Genomic DNA, 21988 nt, shown 5'->3' with positions numbered 1-21988 from the left:
CACTAATTTAGGCCCACCCATACCTTACATGACCCTTCACCATTTGTGTCACATTCGAAAAAGCAAAGTGTTTAATTACAGTTGAGTATCAGACTGGGAGAATGTGTGCTAGGAGCAGGGAAGAACAACAACTTGTAGAAGGGGTGCTGGAAGGAAGTGACCCAGCAGACGGAGCAACACTGTGCTCACAAGAAGAAGCCTCAGTCACCCAGCCAGGCAGAGAAGAGAAGGGCACCTAGCTTTTTTAATCCCAAAACACATGGGAAGATATCTACTAATTCCTTTATGCATAATTGGTTATCTACTAGACCAAAAGGCTTCTCCCGTTGCGGAAGGAAAAAATGCCTTACATGTGTGTTAGCGGATCATAAATGTACTTTCTTCACCTCTAATATATCTGGGGAAAAATTCCCGATTGAAAAAGTTCTGAATTGTCAATCTACATTTGTTGTGTATTTGATTAATTGTTTCTGTGGGTTACAATATGTCGGACGTACAATACGTTCGGTAGGTGTAAGATTCACCGAGCACCGTAGAAATGTCCTTAAGAATGTAAAGACCCATACATTATCATCACATATAATTTACCTGTAGAGGAGGTTTTCTAGAAGGTCTTCAGATTAGAGCAATTGAGCAAATAGATATTACCCCCAGAGGGGGAGATAGGTTCCATCTTTTATGCCGTAGAGAAGCTTTCTGGATATTCAGATTGAATAGTATGATTCCCCGATGTCTGAATGACAGTATAGAGTTAAACAACATATAATTTGTTTTTTTAGGAGGTAGTTTTATCCTCCTCCTTCTTTTCTTCTTTACACATTATTCTGTTTATAATGATACCCCCTGCCTGTGCTTATTTATGCATACCTAGATGCATGTATATGTAATGGGGTTGATTAGCAACTGTGATTGCAATCCTAATTCTAGATATGTAAAATCATAATAATCTAGTATTATGTTTAAGTTGCATCTAAATGATAATTCTCAGAGTTGAGTAGAGTCAGGTTTGGTTGATTCTTTATGGATAAAAATTGCTGAGGCAATTTATAGACTATAGCGTTATTTGCTAGTATTACATATATTCTTTATTCATCTAGCGATCAATACATTTATATCATTTATATTATCATAATATGTTATTTAGATTGCGGTACTGTACAGCCCTATTGGCTGTCTTCAGTAGACTATGTAGCTCAAGTTTCTATTTTATTGCTATATCGTTTCTAATTAAATATGATGATCGGGATCACATTTTAATTGGTTGCAGGTCGTCACATGACCTGTTCATTGGTTTTAAATAGTTTGTGGCAACTGTAGGAACATCATTCCTCTGATGAAACCGTGATGTTCACGGAGAAACGCGTCAGGATTGGCCACATTTCACATCAGCTGACTAACTCCACCCTCTCTACCCCGGGGTAACGTCTGAGAGACTGTTTTTTTAAATAATCTCCTGAATACTAACATACAACGATTGTGGTGTCTGAACGAGTCAACAAAGCTAAGTTATATGTGTCCACAGTGACATGTTTTTAACTATTTAATTGGCAAATTCTGTTTACACCGCGGCAGAGAACTCGAGCCAACACGCACGTCTTCTTCCTGAAACGGAAGTCCATATGTATTTGAGTACCGCTGAACCAGGTTCTAATTTATAAGGCTCATTTTTTTATAATATATTATTCAATTTGGTTGATACCTACAGAATCATCTAGACACTAAGGTGTCTCAACGGATTTACCCTACTACACCAACGATTGGGTGTCATATTATACACATGGGTGTGTTAACCGGATCGGGACTATAGCTAGCTAAGCTAGCGCAATTATTTGTGCCTTAATTAAGAGCTATAAGAGCCTGTGCAAGTTTTATCATGAGCGAGGAGCTTGTATAATCATATCGAGTCTACTCGATACAGTCTGGGAACCTCCATTCGCTTTGTCTATACATTGTTGTGATACATTATATCTTAGAAATTATATGGCCGTATTTATGTGGTCCGGACCACAGTGTATATGTTTATTACAAATTTTGTTGCAACATACCAATCAAGGTCATTTGACTAATATATCACTGACATTGAACTGTTAGTCATTTCTTCTCTCACCCGGGTGGGCGTTTGGTCAGTTTGTTTTGATGTGTACAAGCATAAGTATGACTTAATGTCACATAATAAATTTTATTTTTATTTATGTTTAAGTGTATATTGATATTTATCATTTGATACTGCGCCCCTTTATTATTCTATATCTTTAGAGAAGAGAAGGCACAACCCATGAGGCTGTTGCTGATCCCCATGGGTCAGAGGAACATGTGATGGGATCCTCCAATCAGAGCTCAGCGCATGCTCCTCTCAACCCTCAGCAGAGTCTCAGGAATTATTTCCCCAGCATCCCAGTCCAAGCCTGCTATAGTGTTTAGGGCAGTGGTTGGTGTTTAAATTGGTTTAGAGGAGTAAAGAAGAATAAGGATGGAGGAAAGTGAAAAGTACCTTTTATTGTTTTCAACCCATTTAAAAAGGCTACTTGTACTTCTAATAAGAGGCAAGATGACAACAAATGGTGACTCGCATTTATTCTGGAGAGAGATAAAAACATTGAAGTGAAAGTGACATTCTTCCAACCAGCTGGTCCATCATCACCTTTTTCATACCCAAGGAAGCCGGATGTTTTATGGATTACTATGGTTGATGTTCTGTGTAAGGTGAATCCGTTAACTTCAGGGTCATTCCATGTCCGTTCAAGCAGGGGTATCCACTACCCATATCAGATTTGTTAGAATTTTTATTACTTAAGAGAGGAGGTCAAAACAACTATTTTTGCCAAATATCTCGACTGCCTGACAATTAGTTGATTAAATATTGATTTTTCAATTTATTACAAAATTTACTAATCGCGGCTTCTTTATTCAGTTTATTTGTAGCATGGGTTTTTTATTAAGGAATCGCCACAAAATTTGGACCCCTAAGGTAACAGAGTACCCTGCTGATTTTTTATTTTTTTTTGTGGTAGTAATGTATACCTTTTTTTAAACACCCCTGAAAAAATGGGGTTCCTAATGTCTATTGAACCTAGCATTTTTAATTCTATTTGAAAAACGTGTTTTTGCTGTAATGCAAAACATGATAAAGTAATTTTGGTTTGGATTTTTGGATTCGGAAGAGTTACCTTAGGAGTCCAAATTTCGTGGCGATTCTTTAATAAACACCCGTGAAACTTCATATAAACTGGATAAATAATAGTGATATGTAGTAAGATTTCTTAAAATATTTGTGATAATTTTATGTCTCACATATTATAAGTATTTCAGTATTAACATAAGTGTCAATATACATAATATACATCAAAGAAATTGTTTTAAGGAGATAAATTAAAAGTAATGAACCTAGATAGTTCCCATTTTCATTATTTTTTTTTTTTTTTTTAACTCTTTATTTAAAGAGGAAACAACAGGAAAAGATACAATCAACACGATTGACATAAAAACATTAATATTCAAAATGTCTCCTCTATGTTTTATATTTTTATATCTGTGGGGAGGGGGAAAGAAAAAGAAAGGTTGGGGGGTAGGGAGGCACAAGTTTTAGTAACAATATAGCTAACAAATAACTAAGCAAGCAAACTTGGGACATTGCTAGTAAAAGCTAAGCCACACACTTATATAGACTACCAAAAAGGAAACTGGCATACAATTAGTACTCACCAGCTGCGCACCATCTCCTGCCCGGGAGATCCGGAGGCGGCCCAAGAGCTATATTCCAGCTGCAGAAGTGGAAGCCGTATTGGATAAGCAGCTACGGCTTTCTAGTAAATACCACGGGGCCCATACTTTATCGAAATTGTCTGATTTATTGTGAAGGTAGCACGTTATACTCTCCATGCATGCGACATGCCTTATTTGGGACCTTAACTCCTGCATAGAGGGAGCCCTAGGGTCTTTCCAGTGTCTTGCAATTAGAGATTTAGCCGCTGCCAAGATATGGGAGATAAGCTTATTAGAAGGTCCGCTCTCATCAGGTATAGGGCGAGAGAGAAGGAATGACCAGGGGTCCTTATTTATCTGTAGTTCTGACACAGAGTTTATGAGGGTAAGGACCATGTTCCAGAAAGGAACTATGCGAGGGCAGGTCCACCATATGTGTAGCATCGTACCTCTCTGGCCACATTCCCGCCAGCAGCTCGGAGTGGCCGTAGGAAACATTCGAGACAGCCTATCAGGAGTATAGTACCATCTATAATACACTTTGTAGGCTGTTTCCTTTATTTGTGTACAGATCGAGCTCTTGGCAATCCCCTCCCTGATCTCCTCCCAGCATGAGTCATCTGGAGGGGGTCCCAGGTCATTTTCCCATTCCCGCTCGTGTCTGCCTGGGGTATCAAAAGTGTAGTCTATGAGCCAATTATAGATCCGGGAGATCATCCCTTTAGTGAGAGGGGAATGTAGACACACATATTCAAAGGAGGTAGGAGCCCGGAGGACCTCCTGGGGGGGCATAGACATGGCAAAGTGTCGGACCTGGAAGTACTCAAAAAAAAGCGGACGAAACGGTTCAAACCTGTGGTGAAGTTCCGACATAGAGGCCCAATTTTGATTGACCACCAGATCCGAAACCACCCTTATTCCTGCCCTCATCCAATATTTAAATTGCTGTGTTGAATTACCGGGAGAGAAGTGTGGGTTGCCCCAAAGAGGAGTCAGAGGTGAGACAGGGGAGGACAATTTATATTTAACCCGACATGAGTCCCAGAGGGATAAGCAGAATTTAAGGGATTGGAGAGAGAAGGCCGCTGGTGGCCTATCTATATTGGCCAAGCCCCAGAGTGATGCCATAGAGGGGACCCCCACATAGTGGGTCTCCAGGTCCACCCACGCTATAGACTGGTAAGGGGCATAACTTACCGCCACCTGGGACAGATGGGATGCCAAATAATAAAATTTAATGTCTGGGAAGCCCCTGCCTCCCCGAGCCCTAGGCTTTTTAAGCACTGCTATTGAGATTCTAGGGGGCTTGGCACGCCATATAAACTTTAGGAAAGAGGAATGCAAATCTCTAAACACGGAGTCAGGAACCCTCACCGGAAGGGTTTGAAAAAGATATAAAAGTTTCGGGACCAAGTTCATCTTAATAGCGATAATCCTCCCCAACCACGATATGATATAGCTCTTCCAAGTCTCCAAGTCCTGTTTGATTTTTGACAGAAGGGGGGGAAAGTTTTCCTGATATAATTTATCATAGGTCGAGGTGATATAAACTCCAAGATATTTAATCTTACTCGCCTGCCAGCGTAGTGCAAAGTTAGTCTGCAAACTGGTCCTAAGGGATGGGGGAGCATGAAGGAGCATGGCCTCTGACTTAACAAAATTGATTTTGTAGCCAGACAGCAGGCCATATTCATCTATAAGTTTGTATAAGGCGGGTAGAGACTCCTGAGGATTCGTCAGAGAGAGAAGTATGTCGTCCGCGAAGAGAGAGACCTTAAATTCCCGCGGCCCCACTGTCACACCTGAGATCGACGTCGACTGTCTGATCATTGCGGCCAAGGGTTCTATCACTAGTGCAAAGATTAAGGGCGATAGGGGGCAACCCTGTCTCGTCCCGTTGGAGAGCGAGAGAGGGTTAGATAAAGATCCGTTAACCAAGACCCTAGCTGAGGGGGAGTTATATAGGGCAGATACCCCAGTCAGAAATTCAGCCGAGAAGCCGTACGCCCTCAGAGCTAGGGTCATAAAATCCCAAGAAATTCGATCGAACGCCTTCTCGGCATCCAGTGAGAGCATAATGGCCGGGAGACGTCTTTGATTAATGATTTGAACCAGGTCTATTGCGCGACGAGTATTATCCCTAGCCTGGCGACCCGGGATAAACCCCACCTGATCATAGTGGACCAGACCCGGAAGGACTCTGTTCAAGCGGGTGGCCAGGATCTTTGCATAAATCTTAATGTCAACATTAAGGAGGGAGATGGGACGATAGCTTGCACAGTCGCTGGGGTCCTTCCCCTCCTTATGAATGACTACAATACGCGCCTCTAACATCGATTTAGGAAAGGGATCTCCATGTAAGACAGCGTTGAACAAGGTGTGGAGGTGGGGAACCAGGGTCTGGGAAAATCTTTTGTAATAGGCTGCGGAGAAGCCATCAGGCCCCGGGGCCTTAGAGGTTTTTTGGGCCTTGATGACTGCTAGTATCTCTTCTGACGTGATCTCCTTATTTAGTTGTTGAGATAGGTTACTAGAAAGGGTAGGGAGATTTGCTTGCCTCAAAAAGGCTGCTATAGTGTCCGCAGGGGGAGCACTCCCGGGATTTAGTGCATCCAAGTTATACAGTGAGGAATAAAATTTTTGGAACTCACGCCCTATTTGATCGGGACGGTATATGGGTGAGCCTGAAGGAGACTTTAGGGCCATGACGTTGTTTTGAGATCTCTGAGCCCTCAGACGGGTAGCTAGTATTCTATCTGCTTTATCTCCCTTTTCGTAGAACGTCTGCTTCAGCCGTTTGAGGGCCGCGGCAGTGGATTCAGAGAGAAGGAGGTTCAAATCAGACCTCGCCTTTAGGAGTTTGGTCAGTACTTCCTCACCTGGGGATAGTTTATGCTGTCTCTCCAGAGTCTGGAGTTGAATGGTTAATGACGCACGTTTGGAAATGGCCAACTTCTTCCGGCGCGAGGCCATGCTAATAAGATGGCCCCGCACTACTGCCTTATGGGCTTCCCAGAGGGTCGTGGGGGAAGTCCATTTTCATTATTTTAACAAACAGGATCATCTGCTACAGGAGCTTTCACTTTGGACTATTATAAAACTGGGGATTTATTAACAATATGAACAATTTTTGAGATGTTTTTCAAAACATTTTTAATGAAACATACTGCTGTGTTATATATCATATGAAAGGCCATAATAGAGTTTTAAAATTAGACCTTGCCCAACTCTCTAGCTCAGGTGAGCTACAAATGCAATTTTAAAGGCGTATAACTTAAAAACCAGTGCACGTATCAGCCTAAGATTTGGGGGGTTTATGGCAGCATTTATTATACCAAATATCATTACAATATGAAAAGGTCAGTTTGAAACCATGTGTTTATTTGATGTGGAATGACCCTAGGGAATTCCTGAGAACTGGATTTTTGAATCCCTGGTCTAAGGGATGTAACTGCTTCCTAGAGAATTGATAAGTTGCATTTTTATGAATACTTAATGAACCCATTCTGTTTGTATACAGCAGGTGGTTGAGACGTAAAGATACATCTATAAACCACTCCTACCAATGATGGTGACTGGAAGCAAGTTTTGCATTGCTGTGCCCAGGAGCCACTTAATTCAGTTCCTGAACACCAAGTCACTTATTACAAAGCATTGTTATTGAATGCTATGTAACCTGAAGCAGGTTGCAGTTGCTACTGATATCTGGTCACTCATTTTGTTGACATCAAGGAACCATGACAGGTTATGGGAGAACTAATCCAACTCTCACTGCATCTCGTCATTAAGAGTACACTAATCCTGGTGATCTATTGCTAGCTGGCATGTCAAAATATAAAGGGCTAAACAAAGCAAGAAAAAAGACTTATGTGATACAGGCTTTCACCCCAGATCCCTTCCCAGCCCACCAATATTATCTCAACCATTCTGTGAAAGTTACCTAGTTTGCGCAATCTCATAAAAATTACAGTACACAGAATATTTGCGATTTACCAAATGTACAAAAAAATATTTCCGTCTCCCCACTTTTTATTTGTTTGTTTTTTCCTTTTATATAAAATAAATATATTTCATTCCCATAAAATACCAAGAAAAAGAACCACCTGTCGTGGGAGAAAAAAAAAGTTTAACATTTGGTTACATAGCCTAAAACCTAGAAAAACTATTCCCAGTGAAAAGAATGCATCTCCAAAACACAAAAATGGTCTAGCAACAAAGGGCCAAAAATATAACCATAATTAAGTGGCTAAATATCCTTCAATTTTGAGTATGGGAAAAATATATTATATATTATATTGTTAATACAGGTATTTGTGCAAACATACTACTTGTACTGTATTGTTTACTAGAGTTGTCCGTGCCTGCATTGCAAACTGGATGGGAGTTTCAAACTGTACATTTTAAATTTGTCACTTCAATAGACAGAAAGTTGCACTTACAATTTTTTACTAGTGTTTAAATAGTAACAGTCCATTGCTTGTCCATTTTTCCACTAGTATGCGAGCCTGCCAAATATCAAACTACGCCTGACAGAAAATGTACTGGTTGAGTAAAGAGGAAAAGACACAGTTCCATAAAATCATCCTATTTTTAATGAATAACAAGAAAGGGAGATGAACATGAAAAGTCATGAAGAAAGGCTATCTCCATTAAAACCAGGACAGACATTAATGTTCAATTCAGAAGTATCGCTATAGACTCATTTTATGACTAATTGTACTTGACATACTTGTAATTTCCTATTCTATGAGATGGATGCTTACATTCTGTCAATAATGCTAGATGTAATCTAATGATTCAGTTGCAATAGAAGATGTCAATGAGGCAGCATTCCTTTTAGTGTTCATACCCTGCTTCCCATGGGGGTTCCTTAAACCCATCAGTTGGGTCTCTGTCCTTCATGAACTTTGGAAAAAAAAATATTGGCAAGTAAATTCCTATTTTGATAAAATCCTCAGTTGGAACATGTTAATTTATAGTGACGGATCAACCTTAAAGCAGCTGTATTAGGTGGTTTTAAAAACCAGCACAAGGAGGGAGGGGAGGGAGAGTTGCAACTTCTAATTGGTTCCCCCACTCACAACCCCTCCACATACATTTTAGTCGTGGTAGTCCCTTAAAAGGCTTGCTAGTATTATTTGATTAGGTAATTATGCAGATTTAATGTATTTCTATGTAATTTATTATTTTAAAAATAAATTTATTCAATTCAAAGTAACAATCTTTATGCATCTCAGGTCACAGTGGTGTCTGTTGGGTCTCAGCCTGTCAACTCTCCTCAGAAAACAGTTGGAGTTCCCATAAGCGTAGCCCTTGGACAGCAGCTTCTGACTGTGCAGTCATCAAGTTCCTCCTCTCCTGCCAAGGCAATCACAACGGCTGTTCAGGTAGCTCACTTTGATCTTTCTGCTTGTAAACTTGTATATGTTTTAGTTATGTACTCACTGGAATAGTTTAAATTAATACTCTCAAGCTGTACATAAAACTTGTTGAGTTTATTTGCTTTACTTCTGGCCTTGTTAAATTATATATCTTATGCTGTATGCATAATCAATATACTGTTTTGTTTTATAAGCATCAGAGAAGCAAATTTACTTTTATTTGGCATTTCGGGGTATATTGGAAAATCGTATGGAAGACGTGCAATATAACTTTGTCTTAAATGCCTTAATTTTGACATTAGCGGTGATTCTCCCTTTAAGATCTGTAAATGCTGAAAACGAAATATTCAAGTCTATGCATACTAATTTTTTTTTCTTTAATTTTCACCTTTTTAAAATTCTCCTGTGTAGGCATCTAATAATCCTGGATAGAATCCTGTTTATGATGTCCTTCTCGTAGTGTTTATTTCACTCTGGGAGGCACTGCAGTAGTAAATATGTAGAGAAAGCTCTGGTAACCTTCTTTATAGTCTCTGATGTCTGGTTTCAATTTATAAGGCTCACGAGTTGGACACACATAAGCTCTAAAATGAATCATGTTAAAATAGTGTATTTACACCCATATGTGGAGTCAGAGGCATTTTGAAATGCCTTCAGCTCTGCATCAGTAGCATATTGCCAGGTTTCTGTGTACATACACAAAGATCCACTTGCACCCAACCAGGTCATAAGCACAAGAAACGTTTTTAACTTTTGTTTTGGTAGCAAAAAACACATTTGCTATTTGGTTTGCTTTTCAATAAAAAACTTCTTCTCTAAAGTACACAAAGTGTAATCTGTGTTCTTCCCAGCACCTATTACCCAGGTGCTCCACTTGGCTGCTATTACTTACCACTTGGCTCTTGGAGCACAACAGAGTCCTATTATAATAGAATAACCCATTCATTCATCTAACAGGCACTATGTGAGCACTAAAGCCAGCAGTGTGTGTTAGACCACTGACCAGCAGTCTGACCAGTCCTGGCAAGTATGGGCAATAACCTCCAACATTTTTCATTATCATTGCAAAGTATTAGAACTGCCCCTACCCTACCCTACTACTTCTTAATACACCGGGCTGACAAAACTGTCTGGGAAGAACACCGGTAATCTTCCTTCTCGTGTACGAATCAAAGTAGCAAAAAAGAAAATCTTATAATATAGGCTCGATCAATGAAGAAAGTTTAAGGTGAATCTGGAGTCCGACAATAAAAAGCTGCTAGCTAGTGCTGGCAACCTCCATCATCAGTTTGTATTTGTACCTGCACCCGTACGTGATATGGCCACTAACAAGCGTATATGCGTATCCATCCAGTTCTTCTGCCTCTCACAATTACAACATGCCCTTATTGTACTTGGATGGTGATTGAGCACCAACCTCCCTCCATCTTTCAGCTTCTCCAAGCTTAAGGAGACGTATATGTATGGATATAGGCATACATTTTTATTTTATTTTTCTGGGCATGTGCAGTACAAATTTGCATATTTTTTGCTTACGTTTAAATCTGCAAGAGCCCTTAAATGTCCAGGTGCCAAATCCATCTTATCTGCTGTGCGAATCTTGGGAGGGCCCTAATTTGTGGCTTCCTTTTGGCACTGGCATATTCATGCAGTGCAGCATAGGAGCAGCCAAATAACTGACATTGTTAAAGGACATTTGTCATAGAGTGCTTGGTCCTCTTTACTACATGTGCAGCCTTGATGTAGAGTAGTGAAGGCTAGATATTGTGGAGACAGAGGCTCCTCTGCAGAAGACCTCCATCTATTTTTGGGGTCTTCCTTAAAATTCTGAAGCACAAGTACTTTCAGGACTTTTTGAACAGTCTTTGTCTCCATAACATTTATTGTGGTCTGATATCATTGTGCTAACAAAGTATATTACGTGCACAGCTGCTATTGTAACAGCCATTCTCTAACAGCCACTTTCCAAATTCCCCCCCCCCTTTTTTTTTTTTATTATGATGCTACGATCTACTGAACCCAGATGGAATGTAGTAGACAGCCTCAGTTATTTTCTTGTAGATTTATATGTGTGTGTGTATATTACTGTTAACATTTTCATTATTATTGTTCTCTCCTATTGCTTTTTTAAGTGGATATCTGAATAAGGCTATATTGACTATGCACAACGCATTCTTATAGTATTCTACCAGTGATGTGTCTGCTCTATATGTATACAGTTATAAAGTATATTATGGTAGCCACTTATGGTTGCTTTCATTTTCTGTATTCTATGTTAACATTGGCTCCTATAATTAACCATGGCCATTTGCTTTTTTTGATGTGCTATTTTAAAGTAAATCTTGCCTTATTTGTCTCAACTATTATTCTTTGTCAATAATCTTCCTCTGGACACAAGCAAATTGTGACAATTTTTCACCATCTATTACTAATCTGTTCAATGCTATTATAGAATGTTGGTGTGCTTGCTGGTCAAATTGATGCAGTGTTGTTGAATATATACTCTGGTCCAAGACTTCTTCAGTGGATGACATGCAAAAGAAACAGATATTCTTGAGGACCACCTACAGCAGCCTAGTATTCTCATTGTTGAGCTGCTAGAAAGAGTTGCCATTTCCTTGAGAGCTTATCAACTTTTGTTTGTGCTTTTCACACTTTAATAAACATTACAAATCTGTCAAAGAAGAGTCAAAACTGCTGTTAAACTATTTTATTACAAACTTTTAACACTAGTTTGTATGATCATTGATTTGGATGGTTCAATCCACAATGCAATTAAAATATTAGACTTTAATTTTGCTTTGGCCCAAGTTTTGATCAGTTTTCCCTCACTAGGGCTGACACGGAGTCTGATTTTTAGGCCCACTGAAGTAGAGATGGAAGCAGCTGTCTCTGTTGCTTTAACATAACATTATATGCAAAATAGATGTTGCATTCTGCATTGCCAATTTTACTTTTAGAATTTACTCTTCTAAAAGTGTGGCCAAAAGCTTTATGACATCTGCAAGGAGATTTCCAACAAAACATGGTTAGTCTCTCACAGATGCTGATGTAGTGAATGGTCTGGCTGATATTCACATTTTTGTGCTCATTTGTTAAGATTGAGAGGGAAGCATTAGTCCTCAAGCTTGCCCAAATGGAACTTGAAAGACAACTGGTTGATTTGATTTCAGATTTGACATGTGAAGCTGGAAAACAAACAAAAAAAAGCCTCTTTTATTAGACACACAGTATATTTTACTGCTCTTGTTAAGATGACCATAGAAGGGCGCTCATATTTTAGATGCCCAATTCCCACTGCTGGGGTTTCTTTAGTGTGTTTCAGTGAGCAGATGTGCCTTTTGTAGACAGCTACCAAAGGGGCATTTCACTAACCAGAGATGACTCTACCTCCCAATTTTATTGCTGGATTTTACAGCCCTCATCATGGTAACCCTGAAATTTCCTCTGGACAATGATTGGCTCATTTGAAGAGTTTGTCAATTTTTTTTGGTAATGTATAGATTTTAGAGCCTATAGAAGCCACCCCAAAAGATTGAGAAATGTTGTGGTACTATCTGGTAGTTATGACTTGTTTACTCTACACCCCTTGATGGCTTACTGCTACGCTTTTGCACTTTTTAAAAAAAAATTATGATCCTCTGTCTTGAGGCTCTAAAGGACCCAAATACTTTATCTATACAAGATTCTTTCTAGGATTTGAATAAGCCCATTGTTATGAATATCAAACAGTTGACAGACTCATTTTTAAGTACTCGGGGACTCTTGATTCAGACTTTACACCTGGATTCTCTCCATAGATGGGATAATATTGGAAGGCTTATCTCTGATGCTTTAAATTTGTTGAGCTCATTATCCACCATTCCAGGTTAAATAATGTTTAATTTTCCAACAAGAACAAAAAAAATGGGAAGAGATCGCAGGCAGCATTCCTCCATCTATCATATCTAGTTAGGATGAGGTATCTGCATGAGGTCCAGTAACTCCCTCCAGTTAGATGGACCAAAATATTACTAAAGGAATGTTATAAATAAAGCGTTATGGAATTTGCTGGCGCTCTATAAATAAATGATGATGATGAAATATTGAGGATACTTTATTTGGGTTTTTTGTTCCTTTGATACAACAGTTTGGAGGTGGTGATTACTTCAGACCTTTCAATCTCTATTTCTCTCCAGACAGGGGCCTTAATGCTAATGTTATCATGCTGATAAATTGTGATAGGCCTGTCTCCTTGAGACTTTTCTGGTGTATTAATATAGATAAACAGTACAGTCTGGAAAATGTTAAAATATTTAGTCTTTATGGATTACACTTGGTTTAATGATTTCCTCAATTGCACTGACAATAGAATGCAGTAGTTGCTTTATCCTCCTGATTGTCAAAATCTTGTATAATGCAATGTGATTCTGTGTAAATACCAGAGTCCTTGCTTATACATACAGATTCTTTATTTGCTAATAAGAGTAAATAATGGTCTGCAAGTAAGTTGATTGGATTGTTAGTCCAATATTTTTAGTGGATGATGTTTTGCCCACTAAAACCTGTTTTTAGTGGATATGAGTGGATCACACTATAGCAAAGCAAGTAAGTATGTTGCATCTTGTAATAAAAGTGATGCACATGTTGTTTTACATAGTCTTCCAACCTTTTTGATGTTATGACAACAAGTCTACAACATTACTAATTTTGATGCATTCAGTCTATTCTGTTCTGGAAAATGTACCTTGACACACTGAATAGGATTCACTGTTTTTGTTTTACATTATATATTTTTTTATTATTTTTTTTAATTACTTTTGGTTTTTATTTTATTTTTTCAGTCTGTAAAGCCAGGGGTTCAAACTATAACAGTGAGCGGTGTCAACACACCTCAGTTCAAAACCATCATACCCCTTGCAGCCGCTCCAAATGTGCAGCAGATCCAGGTGCCTGGAAGCAAATTTCATTACGTCCGGCTCGTGACTGCTTCCACGGCAAGCAGCGCTACACCCTCTTGTCACAACCCCAGCACCAGCACACAACCTCTCCAGCAAGGTATGCTATTCTGCAACAAGCATGTGTCTTGAATGCTAGGATATTGTTATTCCCCTTCTGGTATATACCTCAATTGGTATGCAGTTTTTCTTGCTCTTAAGAAAATGACAGCTGGTTCATTGATTTCTGTCGGACATGTTGACCGGCATAAAGTGGATTGTAACATTTGCTATTGAGAAGTGTGCAAGGAATTTGTCTTGAAAAATTATTTCAGCCCCAGTATTCTTGAATCCTATTTTACTGTTGAATTTGGATGACATCACTTGCTGATCCCAGATTTTATTGCACAGTTTTCCCTTTTTCATGCCATTTTATCAATCTGCATGAAGCTTCTACATACCCTAAGTATTCAGAGTTGTCAGGATTATCTGAATAGATGCCTACCTCATTGTTATTGGGGGGGAGGGGGCTTGTGTGTATTTTTTTATTTTTATTTTTCCGTTTGTTTTTTTGCGAATATCCTTTAAATACATTGTATACGTTGTAAATACATTTAGTAGCAGACCAGTGATACTTTAAGCCAGTGGTTCCCAAATTTTTGCAGTTTGCAGCACCCTTAGAGTCTCCATAATTTTTTCAAGGCACCCCTCCAAAATAATTACTGAGCAGTCCCATTTTATAAGTCGCTGGGTCAAAAAACTTAATAAGTATTTAGGTCAGGACAGAAATACTTATTTATTTGTATGCAAAAATACACATAAATCCAAGGGAAAATAATATTTTTATATATTTTTTTTTTTCAATTATATTTCTGTCAAAGAATAATTTACAGCTAACTCACTCTGTGCCCCTGCATCATCTCCACACTCTGCGCCCTCTCTGCATCCTCACGCTCTGCGCCCTCTTTAGTGATGGCCACTAGATGCCATACTTTCTAGATATCCAGAGCTCCCCAATGATAATGTTTCCATCATTCAGTGCCAAATTGCTCAATTTTATATACCCAAGAGTTTAAAAATATAGCAAGTTGTTGTAAACTGAATTACAAATGCTGTCTTAAAAATATAATTTGACCTACAGTCAAATAAGCGATTTTATAAAACACCTTATTTTTGTTTTTATGTAAATACATTATCGTGGTGCATTTTGCATTGTATTGTGGTTTCAATGTGATGATCTGTGTATAGTAATAAATGATCTGTGTATAGTAATAACTAGGAATACTTTCACTCTTGTATCAATTTTTCAGCAAAACCAATGGTGGTTAATGCAACTCAAGTACGGATGTCTGTTCCCATTATTCCAGCAACGGCTGTCAAACAAGTGAGTCTAAATGTCATCAATTGTTAGCTGTTTTTAGTTGTTTAATTGTTTTTTGTGTTAACAGAGTTCTAAAACAGCAAAAAAAGCTTGTGCGTCTTCTACTGCACTGAAAAAAAGTAAATATTGTTCTTTGTCATTGACATTAAATATTACTTAAAGACTTAAAGATAATGCACAATTACATTCAGGTTTAAATAATTTTTTTTCCTATAGCAATGGCAGGACACAGGTACGGTGGTATATATTAGTTCACCTTAAGAGAAACTGCTGATGGGTCACTTTTCTAGAATTGTGTGAATTGTTTACCTTTAACATAAAAATGTGTGCAAATGGTGTTTCCCACGATTAGTAATACAAATATTAGTTACTTTTTTTTCTGCAGTGTTTGCCTTGTGTATCAGAATCCAGGTTTGTAATGTCATTGATAACAAATGAGCATTTTTTTTAATTTTATTTTTTTTAAAGTATTTTTAAATGTATCTGTTTAGCAGTTGTTTTACAACGGTTTCCCAAGTTTGTTTATTAGAAGCAATGTATTGAACATATGTGTGGGTCATGCCTTATTTGGGCTGGGTACACACTACAGAAAATTTCTCCCGATGTGACATCTTTAACGATTTTACCATTGACAGAAATAAACAAAAAAAATCCCCATCATGACTATTAATGTGTACATGCTATACACATTTTTGCAAGATTTACCTTCAGATCTGTGATCTTCATTTGTCATAACCATCGGCTGAAAAGATTGTGACTGCACATTCCATAGGGATCTATGGACACTGCTGGTCATGAGTTCATACACACTGCAGGATTGGAATGATATTGCTCCATTGTTGAACAACATTTTTAGTCTGGCTTAAAAATCAAATGAAATGAAACAACATGATGTGCTTTGGAGCGTGGCTGTTGAAGCCATGATCCTGCAAGCTAAAGGTTTTTCCCAACATGTGGTGCAAACCTTGTTTCAGGCTCGTATACCGGGTTCAGCAAAAATTTATCATTTAGTCTGGAGGACATATATTGCCTGGTATGAAAAGGAGTATCCTACCTCTTTTTGTTTATCCAGATTACTTATGTTCTTGCAGGATGGGCTGGACGCAGGTCTGCGCCTTAGTTCTCTTAAAGGTTAGGTATTGGCTCTTTCGGTCTTCTTTCAGAGGACACTCGCTGTCATGCACACTTTCATTGAGGGTGTGCTCCATGTGCATCCTCCATATGTTTGTCCAGTGGCACCATGGGATTTAAATGTGGTGTTGAGTGTTTTACAGCATCCACCTTTTGAACCCATGAATACGGTGGAAATCAAATTTCTGACCTGGAAGAGGGTCTTCCTTTTGGCCATATCTACGGCAAGAAGAGTTTCAGAGCTTGCTGTTTTATGTTGCAAGTCTCCTATTCTTGTTTCCAATCAGGACAGGACTTTTTTTTTTGAGCCAAGCCTTCTAGTCTCCCTAAAATGGTGTCTAGATTTCATTTAAATCAAGACCTTGTCATTCCTGCCCTGACTTCGTCTAGGTCTTCGGAGGATAAAGCTTCTATTTGTTCTCTCAATGTCGTCCGAGCCCTGGGCATTTATGTGCGTAGGACTCAGGATGTGCGCAGAACTGAGGATATTTTGATTCTCTATGATGCACACAAGAGCGGCTGACCAACTTTTTAGGTGACTATTGCAAGATTGATTACGGCTGTAATCTGTCAGGCTTATAGTGGGACTGGGCAAACTGTTTCAGATAATCTTTGGCCGCACTCTACAAGGTCTGTGAGTGCTTCCTGGGTGGCCTGCCATGGTGCCTCGAGTGAACTGCTGTGTCGGGCGGCCACGTGGCCTTCTGTACACACTTACTCGGTTTTACACCGGGTGCCCACCCTTAAAGCTCTGGTTTCTCCTACTGTTTGACATGTCTTGTTTTTGAGAGAATGTTTTGGGGTTTTTTTCTCTGTTCCTGCTTTCTTGCTCCACTTTCTGTGGGCTTGGTTAAACAAACATAAACTGGCTAAACAGGAAGTGGGATATAAAGAGGGAGGAGCTAGGGCTTAGTGTGACTGGATCACTTATAAGTAACATATGGTATGAAGTCATTTAAAGGAAATATTATTTATATAATTGCAAATGCACTTATTTTTGATATTGTGTATATTCTGGTAAGGGAAATATTTTATTTCTGAGACCAGGGAAGAAACTCGTTTGTTTTAACTTTGCTAGAGGAAATACACATGTCTGAGGTATATGTTTGATTTCTGATAAGCATTTATTTGAGGAAGTGTGTGTGTGTGTAGTTTCTAGAAGATGTCCTCATTAAGGCTAATTAAGTCTATTTAATGTGAGTGACCAACACTTGAACACACCACAGGAGGTTGTTACTGTGAGTTCCTGAGTGGCTTTTGTTAAGAGTGTTAGAACTTGTCTGAATATTGTAAACATCACGTGATGTAAGATCACAGATAAATGTAAGTTGTGTTAAGTATAAATTGTATTTAAAATCTAAGAACATCCTGAGATCTGATAGAAATCTGAGGAAATCAGTTTGATGTGGAAGTTAAATTGTGTCAGATGCAGCATTAGAGTACATCCTGATGGTAATGTTTGAATGAAATATTGCAGTCTGTGCGGAGCCTTCTCTGATCAGGGGGCTGGTTTACCCTCTGCCAAGACTAGTCTCTAAAATTGTATAAAAAGACAGTCCTTGTACACTGAAATGTATCATTCTGACGCTCCATCTGACCTTACCACTGATACCTTTAATCAGTGGAACTGTCCTTGTCAGGACACTTGAGCTAAAAAAAACATTATTCTGCTTCAAGACCCTGCTTGACAACTTCCTCAATCTTGCTGTATTCCTGTGCCCTACAGATTAGACCCTAAATCTAATCCGTCCTCCGGCTGTTCTGAAGTTTGGACTCTGCTCCTAGTACCACCATTCTGCCCGCTACCCAGCAGTTCTGGCCAGTGTGATAGGCCAGGGGGGATCCATCCACAGCACCCTTATCCATAGTAAGCGGTCAGGTGTACTGCGACAGTTACCCAGAAGGAACGTGGTTCTGGATGCCATAAAGGAGTCCAGTGGCGGCAGCAGGCTCCTCCTTCTGCGACAGGAGGGGCGTATTCGCAATAACAAAAGGGGACGGTGGCAAAGTAAGCCCAGCCTATTCCCAGCAACAACAGACATGGTAGCATAGGCGGTCCATCCTGTTACACTTAGTATACTGAAATTTTAAAGTGCCAGATTGCCCTTTCCCTACCCTACCCCAATGTCCCCGGTGTCCCCCAATGGACTAAGAGAAACTGATTTTACGTAAGCATAAAAATCCTATTTTATTTATTTAAAAAAAGGATGTACCCACCCGTGATTTAATAAGTTTAAAAATTATCATGATCTATAAACGTAACTATTTAAACCCAATCCACAGATTGGGGTTAAATTGCAGCTTATGTCTCTCTTCTTGGTTTGTGTGGGGAATTGATAGGTGATATAGTAATTACCTAGTCTCACAACGCTCATGAGGAGAGTTTGATGTACTGTGATTAATTAGAAGTAGGACGTATCACTGCTGCCATTATTTACCTGAACCTGCCAATAACAAGTATGCAGTGAGTAACTGGCAGACTGGAAAGCATTTTGTCAATAATACTGTTCAATTTATTGGCAGATCCTACTAAATGAATGCTCTCTGCTCTTTTCAGAGTTAGTAGATCGATTTAACTCTGCGCTTGTGCAGCACTTGTTGATACTTTCAATTACCCCAATTTCATTCATGATTTCTGATCAGTTGTTGTAGAGATGAAAATCTTGGTTCAGTTGGTTAGCACCGTATTCCCCGCATTAATGTCATCATTTTTTTTTAGTCTTCTAGCAACAAGCGGATCTTCTGGGACAGCTCAGTTTCTGGCATGAGAACCAGAGATGACCGTAAGAGGCGGGAGGGGAGCACAGTATACCACAATATATATATATTGGGAACTCGCAGAATACCTGGGGATAATAATGAAGTGGGGACAAGAGCACCAAACTTTTCCTCTCTTACTCAAGTCCTCCATTATTCCACTTCACCTCTGCTACAACTGGTGCTCTATGCTGGTAATTCCTCTACCACAGTGCATGAAATGCCAGTGATCTGAATTGGTGACCCATTAGGAGCACTTCTCAAGTACATTTTAAGATTATTATACATTCTGACACTTAACTGTAAGTGGGCCTGAAAGCTTCAAACAAAGCATGAGGAAAGTGTTTGACGTCACTTCTGTTACACATTTTCATCTTCACAAACAATTTTTACTAGGTGCCGCCAAAGAAGTTTCTCTTCAATATCTATTGTATTATTTTAGTGGTACTCATTACGGCTGCATATCCCTCCTAAACAGGGGCGGGCTGGGCAGGGGGGCATCGGGCCCCCGGGCCGCTCAGATTTTGCGCTTTTAGGGCCGGGGGGTAGGCCGGCCGGCCGCCCCCAGATGCAATTTCTTCTGATTTTTTTTTCTGCGGCCGCATCTGATGTCATCAGATGCGGCCGCGTCAGCGCACAGGTGGCCGCACCACATGACAGGGGATGCGGCCGCGTCATCATTGACGTGGCCGCATCCCCTGTAATGAGATGCGGCCGCCTGTGTGCCCCCCCTGCCTGCAGCATCCCAGCCCGCGCCTGCTCCTAAATCTACTATATCCTTCCAACTTCACTGCCTGGTCATGACTTTCATTCAGCCAAGTATCTGTTGTAGTCACTGGCTGTTCGCTTTCAACATTATTCTAGTTCACTTATTTTTTATTTATTTTTTATAACTTACTGCTTTTTTTCATACATTTGATATTGTTTCTGTCACTTTTAATTGTATGCACCTTATCTTATCTTATCGGCTGTAACCCCTCTCTCCAATCCTTCATTACTCTTGACTAAGCCAAGAACCCTGTGTACATGATCTTGTACACTGCTTTTATTTCCAACAAACTTCTCCTAGTTTAAAATCACATGGGCATTGAAACATGGATTATCCATGGAGCAGCTCTGTGTAAGTCTTAGTGTAAGGTTTGTCTTTTGGTGCATGCTTCAAGTGTAGATGTTGTAACATCAGCTGAAGCATATTTTTAAGAGCCACTAAATCATATTTTCTTCCATGCTGTCTGTGAAGGCTTTACCTTTACTACTTTTGTTCTCCTTCAGATGTAATATGGAATAGTGAGTAGTTGGTGGTGTGAGAAGTTTAATGTGAGGAAGAGATGCTTTTCTTAATGTGATAATGCCATATCTTCAATGAGCACTGTGCACTGATATGCCTGTATCCCCCAATTTTCTTAGGAGGAAGCACCAAGTATAATCGTTCTATGCAGACATTTATTTTAATTGTCAAATTAGCACTAGATGGGGTATTAAACATTTTGCACTTTTGCAGCTTGTTCATAAATAACACTCAATCTGTAGCATGTATTTGTGTGTGCGCTCAACACCTACAAGTGGTATAGAAATTAAGAGAAGGCAATCTTAAATGCATTTGTCAAAAGTTTGCCTAAATTGCCACATTGCATATTTCATTTGTGATTCATTTATATATTTTTATGTGCATGTGTTTACCCCTTAGGTTGCCCCAAAGCCAATTAGTGCATCGTCACAGATAGTGACTACAAGCCAACCACAGCAGCGACTTCTTATGCCTGCTACACCACTGGCACAGATTCAGCCCAACCTCACTAATCTTCCTCCGGGTACTGTGCTGACACCTGCTCCAGGGACTGGAAATGTGGGTTATGCCGTCCTGCCTGCTCAGTATGGTATCCAGGTTAGTAAATGAAGAAAGTTTGCTCAAAATGTCTGGTTAGTGATGGTTATGATGAGCGTGTACCTTTCAACAGCATGTAGACAGTGCCCCTGTAGTCTTTGTGCACCCGTCCTTTGCACCTCAAAGCACTCATGCAGTGTATTTACTGTTGCTCTCTGTGGTAGTCAGCATATCGATGCTGACTTCCCCGACAACACTTACCCCGACGTCTTCACACCGAAGGGTTCCTTCCCGACGAGGCTTCAGGACGACTGATGTGCCAACAAACTGGAAGCAATCGCGGTGAATGAAGCCGCCGCGACTTGATGACGTCACTGACATCCGCGACGCTGTTATCTGTGCTGTTAAGGGGGTAATGTAAGTATGCGGGCATGGACAATGTACAACGTTATTTAAATTACATTGTCCATGCCTGCATACTTACATTACCCCCTTAACAGCACCGATAACTGCGTCGCGGATGTCGGTGACGTCATCAAGTCGCGGCGGCATCTTCATTCAACGCGATTGCTTTCAGTCGGTTGGCACATCAGTCGTCCTGGAGCCTCGTTGGGAAGGAGCCCTTCGTTGTGAAGACGTCTGGGTAAGTGTTGTCGGAATAATCAGCCTCATTATTCTATACCCCACCCATCACTACCCAGTGAGACATGTTGTATATTGTACATTAAATCATCACTGTTGTCCTAAAGAGTATTGAGTACGAGGTATGTCTAATAAATAACAAGACTGATTAAATAACTTGCCTTTATTTATTGGTATTACAAATTTAATGTTTGTCCCGTTCAATATACTCCCCATTTGAACGAATACATCGCTGTAGTCTTGTTTTCTACTG

At 39.6% G+C, this 21988-nt stretch overlaps 1 protein-coding gene across 1 annotated transcript in view; it reads left to right on the top strand.

The window, feature by feature from the left end:
* The window catches only part of LIN54 (lin-54 DREAM MuvB core complex component), a 42603-nt gene that overhangs the window by 8074 nt on the left and 12541 nt on the right, over positions 1 to 21988 (top strand). The window contains exons 5-8 of the mRNA XM_075204244.1: positions 8940 to 9089; positions 13907 to 14120; positions 15310 to 15383; positions 20956 to 21153. Coding sequence (XP_075060345.1) covers positions 8940 to 9089; positions 13907 to 14120; positions 15310 to 15383; positions 20956 to 21153 — 636 coding nt within the window. The remainder of the gene's footprint in view (positions 1 to 8939; positions 9090 to 13906; positions 14121 to 15309; positions 15384 to 20955; positions 21154 to 21988) is intronic.

This window comes from Mixophyes fleayi, chromosome 1 (genome assembly GCF_038048845.1).
Source record: "Mixophyes fleayi isolate aMixFle1 chromosome 1, aMixFle1.hap1, whole genome shotgun sequence".
NCBI lineage: Eukaryota > Metazoa > Chordata > Amphibia > Anura > Limnodynastidae > Mixophyes > Mixophyes fleayi.
Note: the sequence above shows the minus strand (reverse complement) of the source record. Positions and strands in the feature narration are given on the sequence as shown.